The following is a 19,961-nucleotide window of genomic DNA, read 5'->3' on the forward strand; positions in this document are numbered from 1 at the left end:
TCAGCTGAACTCATCTATAACCTCTCCTGCACATCTGTGAGATGCTGACAGCTGTATACTGAGCTCACGGCTGGCTGCCAGCAAAAGACTTCCAGCACTGCATTATAATCATGAGCTGGTGTAAAGATAAAGAATGCCTATAGTCACTCCTGTAATGATTTGGCTCATTAGATTCACTGATGTCACACATGTAGAGGTTCATCTGTACTTCATCAGGAAACAGCTGCTCTGTATATTTAGCCATCTCCGGTTTCAGGTTGAGTTCTGGTTCCCTTTAAGTAGTGACTCAGCTGTTTCATCTCACAGTAATATCTCCTCCGATATGTCTCCAAGCGGTGTTTTCCTGTTCTTCCTGCTGTCCTCCCCTGTCTATTGTCTTCCCTTGTGTATTTTCCTTCAGGCCGATGAGTTAATGTGTCCAATTTCTTGATATGGATGGTGCACCTGAGCCTGTGTAAACCAGTTGTATCATTTCTTTTTACACCACCCTCAGACTGAATGATAGGAGATGAGACTCTGCGGCCGTAGACCACATCATGAGTATCCAGAGTCTGGGTGGAGCTATAGGGGAGTCCCTGGGCTCTAGCCTGACAGTGCGTATGAGCGGAGCAAGTGGCGGGTGGAGTGCTGTCTCCCTGAAGCCTGTTTCCTCCGGCCGCTTTGCCTCGCTCTTCCAGACTATGGTTCCCACTGGTTATACTAAGCTACAGGAGGAGCGGCTGGCCATGGTGGATCTTGGAGCGAAACCAGAGGTCGGCCCACTCCAGAACGGCTACAGACAAGAGACATCACACATAGAAGGCCGACGGCTCCTGGACCGGGCCTCTCGGTCCTCTGTGACTTTATCTGATTGTGGAGATGGGGGTTACTCTGAAACAGAGCCCATGCTGGCCGAGAGGAGGCTCTCTGGGGAGGAGGCAGACGCAGAGGAGGAAGAGGATGAGGAGGAAGAGCTGGGATCCAACGTGCAGAACATGCCCAAGGAGTCGCCTCTGGCCATGGCGCTGCAGATATTATTGCCTTTCCTGCTCGCCGGATTTGGAACTGTATCAGCTGGAATGGTGCTGGATATTGTGCAGGTAAGCCGTGCTACAATACAACTGTTGTTCAAACAGCAAGCAGCATAGCTGAGAGCTTAAGACAGGGTAGCATTAAAGGTCGAGTCCTGTTCGGCCATTTCACTGTTTCTCTTTGTTTTCCAATGCAAGTAAGTAACAAACCTGTCTGATCATCAGACTGCTCAGCTCTGACTTCTTGTTGCTCCTCTTGGTGAGGGTAAAGGTGCCCTTCTTGTAAACAACCAAAAGTGTACACTCGGTGTTAAAAGTAAATCCCAGAGGCTGAGTGTGTAATTCCTTCCTCATGACACAAAGGCGATGTTTGCGTCCATGTTCACACGTTGTCGTCCTCTTCTTCTAGCAGGTAGCTTCTTTAAGGCCTCTGCCACCAGGTCGCTCCTGTGGTGTTATTATCTATGATAGGAATGATACAAAAACAAGACTTAACTTGCAAACTGGATTTTTTTCTATAAAGTACAAAGTGGCAAAGGCGTTGTGTGTATCCCCGAGGTCTAACAAACATGCTGAGTACATATCATTCCTCATAAAAAACATGTGCAAACATGTATCATGATATTCTAAATGAAAACACTCAAACAGAGCTTCATAGTCCTACTAGTCAAAGCCAAAAACGCCACAGGATACCCTTTTAATTCTGATGGATTGTAATCATGGAAATATTATAATAAAATCATATTTTCTCTGACTGATTTTCAGCTTTGAGTAGTTAATTTCACTTCAGCAGTGTTTCTTGTTTTGGAGGTTGGTTCACATAAGTTAGTTTGGAGGCCTTATTCGTCTTGAGTGACAGACATGTCAGGTGGTTGCTGCACACCATGTTCAAAACATTTCTTTAGAACACATCGCAGTCTTAAGCACACCTGTATTGAATTAGTGCCAGGATTTTTGACAGGAGTGACAAACTGTTCAGTTCGGTCCACTGGTTCATAATGCAAATGAGGCCTGGAATTTAAATCTGTTTGTCAAATGAGGTTGACTGAAAGTGGAGTGGATATAAGGTTAGACGTGTTTTAAAATAATGTCTTCCATACTCGTGTCATCCGCAGCACTGGGAGGCATTTCAGTACATCACCGAGATCTTCATCCTGGTTCCTGCTCTGCTCGGCCTCAAGGGAAACCTGGAGATGACTCTGGCCTCAAGGCTGTCCACAGCGGTGAGACAAACACACACACAACCTGAACACAGTCGGGATAACACACTACTTTGGAAGTCTTTCTATGTGAAGCCTGAGGAACCAAACTTGGAATGGATTTAGCGTTCATCAGTGTAGTTTTCCGGCTCATTTGAAAGAACTACAAAGACGACAGTTCCTGACGAGGGGTCGTCCTTTTTCTTTCAGTGCCATAACGTTTAATCTTCTGACATAATTAGATGGGTTGTGTCCAGCATCATGCTGCATTGACTCAACTACTGTTTGCCAGTTTGTTTTTATGCCTTTATGGGTTTCCAGGCTCATGATTCGTCTTTCTGGCCGCTATAGATGGCACACTAGATGTGTGATGTCATTGTGTTGAGTGTGTTTGTTTTGTGAAGTCATCCCCTACAGTTGGTATTGGTCATCTCTGTGGCATCTGGACAGCTGTTCCAGCCTGTAATTACAGTGTGAATGTCTTCTGTGCTGAATAGGCTTATAGTGATCCTGTTTGTCAGTGCAGCTGGCTCTGCCCTCACTGTCCCCATCTGAGTTCAAGTTAGAATTTCTTTGGAAAGTTTCAGAATTATTCTGGAGCATCTTGAATGAATTTTGGTGTAACAGCTTTGCGGATTAGCAATTAGTCAAGGAATTTGCTGATGCAGCAGAATGAGGGGTGATTCCCTGCAGAGGGTGGTAAGAGGGGCTGCCGCAACAGCAGTTCAACAGTCGGAGGGCTAACTTTTTGCTCTACATCAACTTCATGGAGCAAAAGCTGTAAACAGGGAAGAGCAGCGAGGAGGGAACAGGCCTGCCTGTACCTGAGCCATGACTGCATGCATTCACAGCACGTGATTTCCCATAAAACTGCGTCACATTCGACACAAACCTATTTCCGATCCTGTGAATGGGGGGCATGAAGCACTTATTCAGCAGAACCTGTCATAGATTCCTCAGTGCACGTCTCTCTTCGTGTTTGTCTCCACTACTCAAACTCTGCCGAAGAAGTGAAGGAAGAGGCAGAATTGTCTCTTTGTTTGGTTTTTGGCTCTTCCTGTCGGCCCCGGCCTCCCTGCATACAGGCTCCACAGTCACAGTGCTGTGTCAACACGGACAGCAGAGCTCAGTGTGAGCGGATACTTCTCAGTGGTGTTCCAAAAGAAACGATTTGTCTTTGTGTTACTGTTCTCCTCCGCGCTCAGCTGGAAAACAGACAGCGATTCACAGTGTACTTAAGTGTGGTGTTCTTTTAGTCACTGGTTGAGGAACGGTTCATTCTTTGTTTTTATCAGTAGATGCGTCAGTGCAAACTACAGTGCAAATACGAACCCATATCTGATGGTAAGTTAGTTGAAGATGACGCTGATGAACTATTTCAATATTTACAAGCTCAAACAAACTGGCTAAGTTAAAGGAACGTCCTCATTCAGAGAGGAGGGAGGGAGAAGGTCAAATGTGTGTGACGTATTTACTAACCAACTGCGCACAGCAAGAAGTGAGACATTGACCTCGGTGCTGTTGGCAGAGCTCTGAGCAGCATGTACAGGACTGAATTACAGTGTAATATATCTGAATATATTTCTCACCTTTTCCCTCATGGTCTGAAGAAGTCAATAAATTTGTCATCAGACGCTTTTTAGAAGAGGAAAAACCTACAACCACCTCACTTTTTTTGGAATTTGAACACAATTAAAATGATATAGGCCTTTTCGGATCATGAAGGAGCTCTGGCTGGTTTATATTCAGTCATTAAAAACTCATTAAAAAAATGTTTTACTTTCTTCTGTCCTGCTTCCCAACACAGGTGAACGTGGGCAAGATGGATTCTCCCATAGAGAAGTGGAATCTAATCATAGGTAACCTGGCACTAAAGCAGGTAATCACACACACACACACACACACACACGTCTTGGACTTACTTATTTACATATGTACAGCCAACATTGCTTTTTCAATCAAATTGAATCAAGATTGCTTGAACAAGGCCACCTTACAGATTTGAAATGTCATTATAAATAACAAAATAATCAAACTGAATTGTATTTAAAGGTTCCATATTGTAAAAAGTAAGTTTTAAATTCTTGGGTTAATTGTCAAGCAAGTCTAGGTGCTAAATAAACACAGTTAAAGTATCCTGATTATCTTAACTTGTGGAAGGTTGTGATGTCACAGTCAGTAAGACACTGCATTCAGCACAGACTATAATGTTATTGTTTTACGCTACTCAAAAACCACAAATATATCTTCTTGTGGATGTTAATATGGGACTTTTTAATATGGACACAAAACCTCCCCTACATGCTGTCTATATTTATGTAGCACTAGGAATGTTGATGTTGATATGTATTGCAGTCAGGAAGGACAGGACAAATCTGGGTAGGAAAAGTGAAAGGGCAGCATTTGCCTCTCCATCATTACAACCACTGAGCAAGGCCTTTAACCCCAACTGCTGCAGTGGAGCTGCTCAGTGACCCACAGATCAGACTGTGGTTATACTGGACAGCTTCCAGGTGTGAATGTGATCAGGGCTGAAAAATAGAGTTTCTGGTCTCAGTGAAACTCCTGTGAATAAATAAAAGGAGAAAAAAAACGAATATTCTGATGCACATTACTGATGGTGTTAATCAGTTGGACCCAGGTGGGCAGTGACTCAGAAAGTTCTATTGACTTGTGTCTGTGTATCCAGACTGAGTACTAGTTCTGCTAATCATCTACCCACACACTGATAAACACACCATAACACACGCAACATCATCATGTTTTGACGAGCTATCTGTCCGATATGTTACTCAGTTACATCTGCCAGCAGGAAGTGTTATGTAACGGAATGAAAAAATCTACCTAGATAAGATGTTAGTTACAGTGTTTCATCATTGTTTCTATACAAAACATTCCCTACCCAAAGTGACCCTTTTACTGACCCTGTAAACACTGTTTCCTGTTGTCACACACGTCGTAGTGCTTGTTTTCTAAAATCAATAAAACAGTCCAGTAGTAAACCCCCCTGCCCCTCTCCTCCCCCAGGTTCAGGCCACTGTGGTGGGTTTCCTGGCTGCCGTAGCAGCCGTGGTTCTCGGTTGGATCCCGGAGGGGAAGTTCCAAATGAGCCATGCTGTGCTGCTGTGCTCCAGCAGCGTGGCCACGGCCTTCATAGCCTCCCTGCTACAGGGTAAACACACCGACCCACACACACACACACACTTATAATAAACTGTTAACATTGTTGCTGTGGAGAAGCTGGGTCACTTCCGTCCTCTTCACAAGCAGTCTTTGTTACTGATCTAACATACAAGTTAGGATGACACTTCTTTCTCACTGACAGACTGTGTGTGAAAGTCACCAGTTACACGATGACCTTTAGTCATGTGCTCCACCCTACTTGTGTCATGTTCAGGTATCATCATGGTCGGTGTAATTGTGGGTTCAAAGAAGACGGGCATCAACCCAGACAACGTAGCTACACCTATTGCCGCCAGCTTTGGTGACCTCATTACCTTGGCGATCCTGGCCTGGATAAGCCAGGGCCTCTACAAGTGCCTGGGTAGGTGAACAGCTTCTGCATTCAAGAGACTCCTACTGTCCCAATTCCAGACTATATTCTAATTGTACACAGTATACACAATATATGGTATATACAGTATATAGATATATGTGCTATATATGCCACATATTCTGTATTTTTGTGGTCTGTAAAGTACAGTAAATCAACACACTTGGTTTTATGGTTTTATATTGTGTAATGTGACATGGCTGGTCATTTCGAAACGTCTAAAGCTGTAGAAGAGTTACAGCCTGTGTCAGCACAGAAGAAAAGAGTTATGGCACAAAACTACAGGGAGGCAACTATTCCTCCAGTGTGTCCACAACAGCCGTCTAACTATAGAATTTAGATCTTACATAATAATAAACATCTAAAAAGTTTTAGGAATTAGTTTCAATCCAGATTCAAAATATTCTCATTTAAGCTTTTGTTAACTTTCCTGACGCTAGGTTTGAATTGGGTGTGGTTACGCTCTGGTATTTCGCAGTTTTTATTATGCAATTAATTCTGTGAACCAATCATAAAAAAACGGTTCAGTTCAGTTCAACAAAACCAAACCTCTCTGCTCTCACTCAATCTGCCTCAAAGCCAGCTCGAGCCGAAATCGACTTTTCATAAAGTGACTAATCTTACACTTGTTTTCCTTATTGAACAGAAAAATACAACCATACATCTTCTGAATTTTAGTTTCTCACTTTTACTAAACTAAGATCAAATCAACTGCTCATTATAAAACATGCTCTGTTCAAGCAAAAGCAAAATAAAAGTCACAAAAACGTCTATATTAGTCTTTCTACCAACTCTGATTTGGTGAAAATATTCTAAATACAGCAAAATGAACGCCCAACTTTGATATCATATATGGAGTATTTCAAGCTACATTTCTGGAGTTTAATTTTTCCAGAGCTTAAACTTTTTCTATCTAAGATTTAAAAAAAGAAAACATGCAGCTGTGGTAAGGCTGCTAAGCAAGGACACCCACAGACTTTGAGGAAATGTTTTATCAAATACATGCAGCTTTTAACTGTTTGAACACTGTATGACTTACTGTAGAGAAAATCCATCAATATTGAGGTTGACACAGCATGGCGCTTCTGATTTTCGTGAGTCCATTAACTTTCTAACATCTATAGTCCACGATCATTAAGTGTTTAAGGATTTTTGCTCTCTCTTGAGTTTGGCACAGTCACAGTGTAAAGTCAGAATAAAGAAGAAGGAGTAAGTACAAATTAGTTTGAAAGAAAATGTGAAATTGCAGCAATATCTGTGAGGCAGAAAGTTTTTAAGAAACTTTACCTTTGTGACTGCATTCATCATTGTTTCCATGAACACAGTGAATCAGTCTGCACAGACTGGGTTTGGTGTTAATTGATTTGTATGAGCATCAGTACCTAGATACAATATTCTGGAAATTATTTTATTGAGTTTAACAGTTCCCAAATAAGTGGAAAAAATGAAGGAAAACGTTGTGACCACACATTAACTGTCCCCTTATAATATCATTGACCAAATACTACCTGTTGTTGTCACCATTTCTGATACATGAAGTGCAGTTACAGTCTGCCTAATGATATTTTTAATCACTTATTTCTTTGTGAGCTCTTTGTGACCCCAGAGAACTTAAATCAACTCATCAGGTTTTTTATTGTGGAGTTAATTTATTCAGTCTTCTGTTTCTTAGAAATAAATGAATGAATCTTTAGGTGCTTTGTAGTGAGACACTTCTCTCAGTCAGCCAGTAGGGGTCCCTCCTGCATCACTCTGGATTATCTCTGCTATCCAGTTTGAGAACAGACGTCTCTGTTCCTTTCGCCACACATTCCTCATGTTTAATTCATATCACATCCAGACCTGTGTTGCACCACCTTGTATTACTTAATACAGCGTACACTGGAAGCTGATTCTTCTTGGAAAGCATCTCACACTAACTAACCCTGTCAGGTCTAATTGTATGACATAGATTTTCGACACTAGGAAAGGAGCAGTGCTGTGAGCTAAATGTATTAAACACACTTCAGATTTCATATTTCCATGGGAGGAGAGTGCAGTGAGGCTGTCTGGCTGTGTCACTCTCAGGACAGTGGCTCTGTTGTTCCTGAGCCCAGGTAAATCCTGCTAAATTGGAACTAATGGACAGTTAACTCTCAACTAAACAGAATTTAAATCACATGATTATCTATGCAGATAAGAACTTAATGCCTCTAATGCATCTAATTTTGAGGGAAACCAGAGTAGAGATGAGACACAGCTGATACAGAGTAGCTGCAGGAGCCAAGTCGAGTCTGGCCAGGTTTATTTATAAATTGCTTTCAGCAAACAGAATTTTTAAACAGAGAGCTTTAGTGAGAGGGCTGAACAACAGATAAAAGCAGGGATAATGAGAGCTGGAGATAGAGCCCAATATGTGTCGGTGTAGATGTGGCAACATAGGGCCATTTCAAAGCAGCCCACAAAAGAAGTGAATTCATAATGTCAACAAAATGGAAAGTAATGGTTAGTATTAAGTTTAATTAATAAGTCAGTGTGTGTGTGTCTGGATGTTTGGACACTGGTTGCACTTACCCCTGGAGAAAGGAACATCATCTACACTATCTTTCAATATTTATTATATAACACATAAACTGGCAGTAGGATGTGTCTGAAAAAAGTACCAGAAAGAATGTCTGGATTAAAGTATGTGTGCTAATATATTTTACTCAAATTGAAGTAGTTTTCAACAGAAATACCACAGAGTTGCAAAATGGGAGTGGTTTTTGGGACTATTTCTCCCTGGAAATTTCCATGACAGTTTTTTGTAAATGATCCTCAATGTTCCTGAGCAGTAACATGGGAGTCTCCAGGATAATCTGATGATTTTACAGATGTATTTTTAATGCCCATCAGTGGTAATGAATTTGTTTTTTCCATCGGCTTGATATGGTGGATGAGTGCTACAATATCCATGAGGCTCAGTCATCATCTCTGTGGAGAAAAAGCAGAAATCTAAACTGCAGCTAAATAAAAAACATATTGGTTGAAATGCAGTCCTGGAAGTCATCAGCTGTAGTCTGATGAAGATGCAGCTTTTTATTATCTTTTGTTAAAGTTCTATACATTGCTATGCAGATACCTGTTTATAAAGGTCAACAGAAACGTGTCCCTCTCATCATTCTCACAAGTTGCTAATTGGACTGCAGAGGAATTCTTGGCACGGATATAGCCATAAGCACAAAACTGACATATCACTTTATAAAGTTGACACGGAACAAAATTAGCATTCATTTGGAGTCTTCCTTCTGGCCATCTGACAAATGTAAGTCCAATATTCAAGTCAAGTAAAGTAGTTTTATTCATACAGCCCGATATCACTAATTTGCCTCAAAGGTATGTATCTGTCAGCTCTTTGGTGCTAGACCAGTAGTGTTTGGTGAGCTTATATTAGGTGGGTGGGTTTATTTTCCCTGAAAACAGCTGTCTGCTGCAACTGGAAACAAGGTTTATGAGAGCACCAAGGGTGTACCAGATCAGTAAAGTTATAGGCTGTAAAATCAAAACAATAAGCTAAAAGATAAATAAAAAGGCTATGTAGGGCTGAGGGCTACTGCAGAGTCTGGTCCCAATTTTCTGTTTGTTTGCCACTACTAGTGACCCCTTTCACATTACCTGTCATCAATTGACCATTGTTAACAGGCTTATGTCTTTGTCTTTTTATCAAAAAAACATATATATTCTAACTAAATATCTATATATTTCTGGAGGCCTGAAATAACTCCTTTCACTGTGTGAAACTGATAATACATATTAGCAATATTTGTTACCACTTCATCCTAGGAGAATTTAAATTTAATTTCCTGTCCCTAACCGAACCTTGTCAACACATCAGAGTTAGAATAACCCTGACGGGTCCCTAACTTTGTGTGGTTACCCGCGATTGAACTGGATTCTTTGGCAGAGAAACATATCACTACTCTCACTTGTAGTTTTTACATTACAGACTCATGCTAGGGTTTGGGTGGACTTCTGTCATCATAAAGCAAGCTAGCTATCATCACTGTTTGGATCATTATTTTTTTTCCTGTGCATTAGAGGAGTCTTGCCATTTCTCAGCTTAAAGAGATAGTTGGCAGCATCACTGTTCTTTTTCCTGGCAGGGCGTTTAAGCAAAATGCAGTCCACCAGAGATGGACAGGAATATCAATAGTATGTTTATTGGTTTATTCATAGCAACAGGGAGGCACAGTAGCAGAGTGTCAGAGGTTTGTGTTAACAGTTTAACCTGTAGAAAGCTTTAATTAGAGCATGGCTAATATACAACTTACTCTGTGCATGTTAACTCTGTGTCAGATCCCCTGTCAACGTCTGCAGAGGGAGCTGGGTTGATGTGGGACAAGGCTCCCCTCTTAAATGTGTGCCTCAGTATATCTGCCTCAGCTTTATATTTTAAGACTGAAGGTCTGCTAGAGCCAGTTATACCCCTGAACTGAACAGTGGGTGCTTTCTACTCTCCGGCTATGAGGCCATGGAGATAATAAATCTGGGACTGTTTCCTAATGACAGTTATTTAGTGCTTGGAACAGAATCCTGCTGGAAACATCTGGTGGTGGCTCTAAGCAGGTGCTTTACCATAATTACTCTTTCAAAATAGTTTGTTGTTGTGCTCTATTGTAGTTTGCACAAAGAGATCTAGTTGCAGGGAGAAAGTGAGAGAAACCTTACCTGTGTTTGTGGCTCTCCTCTTGGTGCTCCACTTTTCTCACATTTAAAACATATGCTGCAGAGTAAGTATCGTGACTGTATCAGATCATAGTCAGGTGTCATATTGGCACTGACAGTACCCAGGTGGTTTCCCTACCATTTCCCCAGGGCATGCCAGGATAGGCTCCAACCTCCCCAAACAGGAAAAATGAATGCATCTCTTCCTTTTCCCCAGATTCCTACCCATATGTGTCGTCACTGGTTTGCGCCTTCTTCATGTGTCTGACTCCCCTGTGGATCGTCATCTCCTCCAAGCACCCAGCCAGCCGCACCCTGCTTTACTCCGGATGGGAGCCAGTCATCACTGCCATGGTCATCAGCAGGTGTGTATGTGTGTGTTTGTGTATGTAACTGCGTGTGTGTGTGTGTTTAGTCTTCAAAGGGGAAAGAACAGCTATTCTGCGTCTGCAACTCCCAATGTCTGGTTTGCTTGATGACTCATCCCCTAAACAAGTTGCAGCGCTCGAGCACATACACCCTCGGGTACCCTTGAGCCTGGCGGCCTCGAATACAGCCAGTAAGAGAGGATTGATTGTCTCACTCACTCTTTCTTTTGCTCGCCTCTCAGTGCTCGGCGCAGGTGATCCCACATCACTCGGGCTTTTATCGAGCAGTAAGAAAATGCAATTGTTGGCTCTGGAAATCAAAAGCTTAAAACTACAGACAAATCTTTCATTTTGTGTCTCGTACTGTCTTCGACTCTCTCTTAATGTTCCCCATTGAGCGCAGCTGATGACTCATATTTTGTGGCATTTGTAGAGGGGCACACAGATTCACTGTGGACACCATTTAGATGAAAACAATGCTCTGTCTCTTAATACTATCTTTCTCTTTCCATGCCCCTCTTTGTCTCTGTCTCACAAACACACACAGTAACATCAGTTAATGATCTTATTATGTTGTGTTCTGCAGCATCGGGGGGCTCATCCTGGACAAAACAGTGTCTGACCCAAATCTGGCTGGCATCGTAGTGTACACCCCAGTTATCAATGGTGAGTCTATTGGCACTGCTTCCTCCTTCGCTCTCGATGGCTTTAAGGTGTTACTGTTTGATTCGCCTGCCTCTGAGGCACGAACATACAAGGACAAGCTGGTCTAAGACTGTACCAAAGGTTTTAAAATAATAGCTTCCCAAATCCTGGTGGATTTAGAGAAGACGTATGTAAAGAGAAGTCAAAGCTCTAGATGACTCAGTTTTAAATGATTTCGACATGACTATTATTACAGGTCAGTGTTTTCAGCTGTGCTAGCGGCACTGAGGCTATGGCTCTAGAGACGGAGGTGTCTGTTTGTCAGTCAGTCACTGTGGTCCAGACTGAAATATGTCCACATCTATTAGACAGAGTGAATTTTTTTATTATAGTGTCATAGATACGCTCATGCCCAGCTCGCATGAGCTTACAAGATACCATACATTCATATTCAGAAGTCATGAATTCATCTAGAGAGAGCCAAAACAATGTCACACTTTTCCAGACATCTTAATTTCCATATAATTTCCTTTGGGATTTTCTGTAATTTCTTAAGACCCAATTTATTTCTTTATTTCCAAAATGATTGTTGTAATCGATCCAGCTGTAATGTTTGTCCTCTTCTGAACTGCCTTTTTATAGACCTGTATGCTCTTATGAAAAATAACGTCTGCCTGTGTTATTCCCTGAGCTGCATTCTCTTCAATGGGTCTGTACATTTTAAAAATTCCCTCTCTGCCTGTCTTTTATCATTCCAAGCTTTTGGACTTCTGCACTCCAATATGGCTTAGTCCTAAACATTTTCTGATATGTCCTTTTCTGACATGAAAAATCTAGTCCTAAACATTTTCTGATATGTCCTTTTCTGACATGAAAAATCACCTTTTGTAGATGATCATGTATTTTTTTTCCTTTTATATTATATAACATCAGTCTATTTTACTAATACGTTTTAACAGAGCAAGACAATACATATTAGGAAGAAATATATATATATATGTATGTATGTATGTATGTATGTATGTATGTATGTATGTATACCCATTATTATCTTCAGAAGAATATGTCTTAAGACTTCTTCTGTTCAGGACACAGCATTTAAAGTCCCTGTTAATGTTAATGCTTACATCTATGGCCACATGAAACTTTATCTGTTTTTATTATTCCTACTATTAAATTCACCATACAAATAGCACATATCAGCATCTAAGTAATAAATCTGAGTCAGCAGGCGTTCCAACTATACTCCAACTATGCCATCTACGGTTTCATCTATCACCTTGGAAAGTGCTCCAACAGTTTTTAACCAGAATACCAAATACCAGTTCCTCCTGAGGCTTTGTTGCCTCTCACCTCTAACTTCCTATTGTCATTAAACCAGGACTAGCCTTGAGCTCAAAGACGTGGTCAGTATGGCATCTCAAAGTAAACCATTTGTTATTCTTCAGCTTTTTTTTACCCCTACGCTGCCTGTGCCACTGTACTAAAGGCAGCTTTCACCACTCCTTGACCAGGTCCTCTTTCTGGAACAGGACCACATTCCTGACCAGTTTTTCAGTAGCTCTCTTATTTCTTTCATTTGGGTCCTCACCATCATCATCATATGACACTATGCTGTTACTGTTGCTGTTTTTCAGTGGTATCCATCATTGTTTGTCGTAGCTTCATCTCCATCACCTACAGTTTGTCTTCATCCTTGCCCTGCACCTAGTGGGTCCATTTTTCTGCCATGGTAGTTATTTATCAAGTAACTTTGCTGCTTCCCCAGTATATTCTGTCACCATGTTTCATGAATGTTTATTCACCAGTCTGTAACTTGCCTTCATGATTGGGCTTGTTTTATTTTTTATTTTATATTTAGTAACAGACACCAGCGTACATTTGGTGCTGGACAGCCAATTTAGATTTGTTAGATTAATAGATTAATAGAATAGATTACCATAACATTTTAAACAGATAAGCATGACCCTCAGACAATGAATCATAATGATTTTGGTGATCTTCTGAAGTTTCCTCTACTCTGATAAACATGCATTTTAGCATGCTGATGGGAGCATTTAGACTCTTGATGTTTTCAGGTTAAATGATGTGTTAGCAAACATACGTCTTCATTCTAAAAGGGATACAGGTCTAAGACCATGTTAACTCAACTGCCTCCAGCTCTGTTCCTTGATCCAACAGATCTGTTGAAGTGTGGAGGAGGAAAAAGAAGAGCCAGGGCTCAACAGTAATGGTTGGCAGGTTGGCATTTGCAGTCATTTTGAGAAAGTGTTTATGTTTGTCCTTTGTGGACTGCTGGAGAAAGCGGTAGACTCTGGAAGAGGAGCTGTAGATACAAAAGACAGGTAAATGATTTTCAAATGTGCACTGTTCATTGCACACAGTTATACAGACACACCCACGTATATCTGAATGTATGTGTACATACATAAACATACTGCTGAGAAACTCACACTCATTCCTGTAGTTCTGTCTGTTGGATTTCAAATATTACATTTTAACATGAAAACCATGTATCTCCTAATTTTAACATTTGACATCTAGCAGTTACTGATTGCAGCTGACTTGCTGAACTGTCACCTTTTTAACATAACGGAGAAATTATGGTGGCCGCGAAACACCAAAACATAGTTATGTATATTATTCCATTTCTGACATACAGTCGTCCCTCGCTATAACGCGGTCCACTTTTCGCGGACTCGCTGTTTCGCGTATTTTGCATGCTTTTTTTTTTTACAGTGTACTGTACAGTATGAACGTGCATTGTGTTCTGCATCCTAAATTGGCTAAGGGAGAACTGCACATGTGTTCCAGGTCCTGATTAACTAAGGGAGTACTGTACAAAACGCGTGTGTAAAAGGTGTATAAAAGTGTGTGGTTAGGGGTTTTACGGCCTTAAAACATGTATAATAACTGTAAAACTTACTTCGCGGATTTCGTTTATTGCGGGTTATTTTTAGAACATATCCCCCGCGATAAACGAGTGACCACTGTATTCTGTAAATGGAGCCGCCTAAACTGACACACTGGACCTTTAACATCAAAAAATAAAACATGCACACCAAAATAAGTATATTTTTAATATTTTCTGCATTAGTGATATTTAATTATTAACCAGACAGAGATGCTCAAACTGATGCATAATTCCTTAATTACTCAATATATATGACTAAAAAGGGTAACCATATTTACATTTTTATAAAAAGTAGCAGTCCTCCCTTAGCTAACACACCCAGAAGACAAAATGCATTTCTGGATACTCTACTCCATTTTCTCAGAATTCATGGTTTGTGATGTTCAGCCTACTGACCCTTGTGTACATCTCCTTGTAATAAACGTATTTCACTTGGTGACATTTCCAGAATGACTTTTGCCCTAACTCAAACCACTTGATGTGTTATGGCTGCCCAGCACTCTGGCCTAATGGTCTGTGCTGTCAGTGGAGAAATGATGGATTGTGAATTCTGGTTAGTTTATGATCAAATAGATAAATATGGTGTGTTGTTCCCGCTTTGAAGTTGTTCTGAATATGCTGGCGTCTTTTGCATTTTTCCATAGCTGCTGAGACTTATGTGCAGTTACAACATGATTTCCCAGAGAGGACAATAATTACTGTAATCAATGGCTTTAGTTTAATCGTTGTTAAAAAAAGACTTGGTTGTCAGTGAAGGCAAATGTTTAAATGCATGTGAACACGGTTAGAAATGTATATGTATGTTTCTGGATATATTTTGTGCTGAGAATCGTTAGTTTTCAGTTTTCTTAATGAGACTCTTTCGCAGTAGGCAGCAGTAACACACCCAGTTTGATTTTTACACAGCGGACAGCAGCTGTTAAACTTTGAAGTTTGGCTACAAAGAAACTCTGTCTGTTGTTTGTCTCATTTATCCCTCTCAGTTTGCAATTAATGCAGTCTTTGACCCTTCGAGCTGAGATATAGACAAAGTGTTTATACACAAGATGGATGACACGGCATAGAGTCTATTTGTCTTGTGCTTGCCAGCTCTCAGGTGTGAATATAAATGTGAAAACAAAAGAAAAGTAAACATTCCCTGGATAAATGAAGGTTACTAAAGACTCCAAATGTTCATCAGCATAAATAAGTTACCTAATGAGACTAGTTTAGGCAATAGTCCGCAGTCCTTCTGTCTCCACTTTACAAAACTGGTCGTCTTCCATTTCATCTCATTTCTATCTCCCAGTGCGAACGGGCTCAGCCACGGTTGCCAGGGGCCTGGCACCTCCACGGCAACAGATAAGCTTTTAATTTAAATGGCATTAATGAGAGACATTTAACGAGATGGAGTACGATTCTGTCTGACTCTAATTGGTTTTCCATTGAGACGCACAAACAGCTGGGGGATCAAGCGTGTGCGTGTTTGCAAGGGCGAGGATGTTTTACTTTGTGTATCGTCGGGCGGGGCGGGAGTGGGGGAATATAAGTCTCAGCAAACTTTTAACTGTCTCTGAGGCGGTCTTTCTCGTTTCTTTCAGCTGATTAAAATGCACCACGGATTCTGTTCTAATAAAAAATACAACTGAACAAAGGGCAGACGGGATGGAAACTGTGAAAGGATGGTGTGTGGATGTTTGATTAGAAAGGAGCAGGAAAGGAGATGTGGAGAGTGCGATAAGAAAACAGGTGAAATGAAATACGGAGGGAGAACGCCTCCTTTTTTCCACACTGATCGCCATTATTTCATTTGAATACATCAGGGCTATTTTATGTAATTGCTTGAATTGCATTAATATTTAAAGAACCCAAGAGCTATTCAGGTATGTTTAATCCAATTCTTGTTGTTTCCATTTCATTAGCTACAGTGTATCAGATGGTCTTCTTGCCTCCATTTTAAATTCAGTTTCAGGTCATTATAAAGGTCTTAAAGGGGATTTGATCTGTTCTGTGTTCTGAACCCACGCATACCAAATTATGTATCTTGTCCTGCAGTTTTCCAGCAGACAGCACATTTTGATACAGCTGAGTCTTTAATCTTGTCATCTTGGCATATTTGCCTTTTTTCTTTCCTCATGTTGTTTGTTTTAAGATAAGGTGTCTGTCTGCCGAACATCTCAATAAGTCATTTTTTTCTCCCCTCTCTCCATCTTTTTCTTTTATTATATTTTATCAGTGTTTGTGTTTTCACATCACATCCCGGTGTTATAGCCGTTCAAATAAACAAAATGAAATTAAACCTGGAGGAGAGAAGCAGAGATGAGATGAGCGAGCAGACAGTTCTTATGCCCTCCCCCCCTCCAGGCAGAGCAGCCCAGCGGAGAGGAACACAGACCCTCCTGCAGATCCCCATGTAGCCGTGCTGCAGCCCAGACCTCCTCATCCCATTTTGTCTTGTCAGACCCAGTGACCTGAATAAGCCAGATCGCCCCCAGACCTGTTTCAATCTACCTCTGCACCCTGCTGGGGTTGTAAGAACACCCTCCACCCTCTTCCAATCTTACATCCCAAATGCCCTGAAGAACACAAAAACAGAAAGTCGAAATCAGTTGACAATCCAAGTGCGTGGTTATTCCAATTTTACCATGATTTGAGAACAAAATGGGAGCATAAACATGTTTTGAAGTGCCAGATTGCAGACTCAAATTGCTCAGTTCTGCAGTGTCTTATTTATGTTTATTGTTTATTCCCAAAAATTGAATGCAAATTTAAATTTGCACAGCCACAACACAAGTAAGTCACAGCCCAGAATAAGTGGCAAAAATGTATTCACTGAGGCTGTAATGTTGATTTTTTTTTTTAAAGGAATAGTTCACCATATTTAAAAAAAAAAAAATCTTTCTGAGAGTGAAATAATAAAATTGTTAGCAATCTTGCCCCTGTGTGTAAAGCACAGAGCTGTGTCCGAACATGGTTACCTTGGCTTAGCATACAGACTGGAATCGAGGAAACATCTAACCAGACCTTATCCAAAAAAATCCTACCAAAACCTCTTATGATCACTAATGAACTGTTGTACGCTGTTTAATCTACAGAGACAAAAAATGACACTGTGTTGTGTGGTGGGCCTGTTTTTGTTGCCAACAACAGCTAGGTGGATTATTGCTTATTGTACATTTTCTTTTGTGTGCGGATTAAACTAATTTCGTCCCACCTTGGACAGAGCCAGGCTGGCTGTTTCCCCTTCAGTCTTTGTGCTACACGAGGCTAAACAATTCCAAACTCCAGCTCCACAGACATCGGACTGATGTCTCTTTGCAAAGAAAGGAAGCAAGCGTATTGAACTATTCCTCTAAAAACACACAGTGGCATATTCAGATTGCAAGGGCAGGGGTGTGAAGTGATAAGACGGGGAGCAGCAGACAGGGAAGAGCGAATGTGAACGCTCATTGTAATGTTACGTTTGTTTACAGCCCCAGTGGGAGCACTGGTATTGCTCCAATAAAATGTCCCCACGTGGACAAAGCCACAGTAGATTGAATTAAGTTCCTTGTGTATGGTTTGCAGGACACAACCACTTTAGTGACTGAGAGTCATCTACATATAGAAGATCTGTTTACCCACGCACTGCAAGAACCTGAATGACACATTTTTGACTGTGAATAAAAAAAATGTTTGCCTTTTCTCAGTTCTACAGCAACACGTTTTTTTTCTTCTTCTGAGCAGCTCTGTGCCCACCTGTCAGCCAGTTTGCTGGTGATATCTGTATGTACGTGAGCTTTCCTGCAGGGCTTAGTCACCAGACTGTGGCCACCAGGATGAAAGACGCAGGAAGCTAGTCTGTGTGTTAAAGGGAAGGCGTGATAGCTGCAGCATGTGTGTGTAAAGTGGTCCTGTGTTTTGTCAGTACAGATGGCATCCCACATTCTCATGACTGTTCATCTGTTGATGTTAATTAAAATCTTACATGAAGAAAATAGAACTGCACGCAAAGATGAGAGGAAAGTCTTTTAAGAAACATCATTTGTTATATTAGATTTTTTTTCTTGTTTTCTACCATGTTAATTATCTTGCAAACTCTTTAAGATCGTTTTTATCATTGTGTGCTGCGGTAAAAGCAGAGCCCTCGCACAAGGCTGCCGTAGTTATGCTGTAACTGACTTGTGCCTCCTCAAAAATGTCAACTATGAAGATACCATGTGGAGACCACAAAAACCTGGTCCTCCTAAAAGTTTTCAATTCTAGTGAAGATTGTTGGTAGTAAAAATAACATTAAGCAAGTTAAAGCAGGATCATTTCAGACATTTTAGTCAGGTTTTCATCCAAATGTAGTTCATAATTTAACAAAATTTACAGAAACCTGCAAAACAAAATGCAAATTATTAGGATTTGGTTCATTAAGATAAACAGTGGGTGGTGCTAAATTCATAACTCACAAGCTATTGCAGAAGAAGAAGGGGCAATGAGATGACATAATGAAAGAGCACCAGTCAGACCTCAGATGGTGGAAAACATGATGTAAATATGACGCTCCTGGTCAGATTACAGTCTCCTCATCGCTCTACATTCATCTGATATTTTATCCCTCCAGTGGAAGCTGCAGCAACATCACATGCTTAATGTATGTCATATTCATTTCATGACATCTGCCTTAAAAATGCAGTATACACACACACACACACATACACACACACTGCATGCTTGGCTCCAATCATGAACCATGAACTCTTCTGTCTTGTCAGGAATCGGGGGTAACCTGGTGGCTATTCAGTCCAGCAGGATCTCCACTCACCTGCATTTCCACTGCGCTCCTGGGGAGGTTCCTGACGAGGCCAAAGGCTGCTACTACCCCTGCCGCACATTCTGCGGTACAGGTCAGTGCTGCGCCAGCAAGAATACTGACAGTTTAATGAAACCACATGTTGGCTAGACATTACTGTACAACTCCAGTATAATAGGTGTGAAGGCCTGTACCACTTGATTGCTGATTAGAGGCTTCTCAACCTGACGCATTTTGAAAGGGATTTACATCAATACACATGTTTGGATGTGACGGTCAGTGTAAGCGCTGTCAGCATTATAATCAGCCTCTAATATGTGTAGTAAGATCACAGCATGAAGCTAGTCTTCAGCTCTGTTCCTGGTGAGCTGCAGTACTGGAGCTTCTTTGTCCTAACAGGCAGTTAATTGCCGTCTCCTGCTGGCTCAGGTTTAAAGTTATTCTTGTTAAGTCTAAAATAAAAACCAGCAGGGATCCTGGGGACAGTAGGTGGGCTAAACAAAACATCCCAATTTGTCACCAAACTATTTATTCCTGTATTTTCTAAAGACTGCATGCACAATTTAAGTTTAAAGAAATCATTCCTCCCCATTCCATTCACCTTTAACCTTCATTCCCTCTATTTGTACTTTCTCAGGAGCCAATCATCGCTCCGCTCAGGTGCTTGTCCTTTTGGTGATTCCTGGTCACCTGATCTTCCTCTATACCATCCACCTGATGAAGAGCGGACACACCACCCTGACACCCATCTTTATGTCCGTCTACCTGGCTGCTGCTTTGCTCCAGGTGAGTACTGATGGGTTTTACTGCCACAATCCAGTCTTACAAAC

The 19,961-nt window shown here is 41.1% G+C and overlaps 1 protein-coding gene across 1 annotated transcript in view; it reads left to right on the forward strand.

Moving 5' to 3' along the window:
• Positions 1-19,961, forward strand: part of slc41a2b (solute carrier family 41 member 2b) — a 35,324-nt gene that overhangs the window by 1,009 nt on the left and 14,354 nt on the right. Inside the window, exons 2-10 of the mRNA XM_010736905.3 lie at positions 494-1,079; positions 2,126-2,233; positions 4,017-4,088; positions 5,237-5,381; positions 5,607-5,753; positions 10,663-10,810; positions 11,400-11,479; positions 19,094-19,225; positions 19,769-19,917. Coding sequence (XP_010735207.1) covers positions 537-1,079; positions 2,126-2,233; positions 4,017-4,088; positions 5,237-5,381; positions 5,607-5,753; positions 10,663-10,810; positions 11,400-11,479; positions 19,094-19,225; positions 19,769-19,917 — 1,524 coding nt within the window. The 5' untranslated portion in view covers positions 494-536. The remainder of the gene's footprint in view (positions 1-493; positions 1,080-2,125; positions 2,234-4,016; positions 4,089-5,236; positions 5,382-5,606; positions 5,754-10,662; positions 10,811-11,399; positions 11,480-19,093; positions 19,226-19,768; positions 19,918-19,961) is intronic.

Source organism: Larimichthys crocea, chromosome XX (assembly GCF_000972845.2).
Source record: "Larimichthys crocea isolate SSNF chromosome XX, L_crocea_2.0, whole genome shotgun sequence".
Classification (NCBI taxonomy): domain Eukaryota; kingdom Metazoa; phylum Chordata; class Actinopteri; family Sciaenidae; genus Larimichthys; species Larimichthys crocea.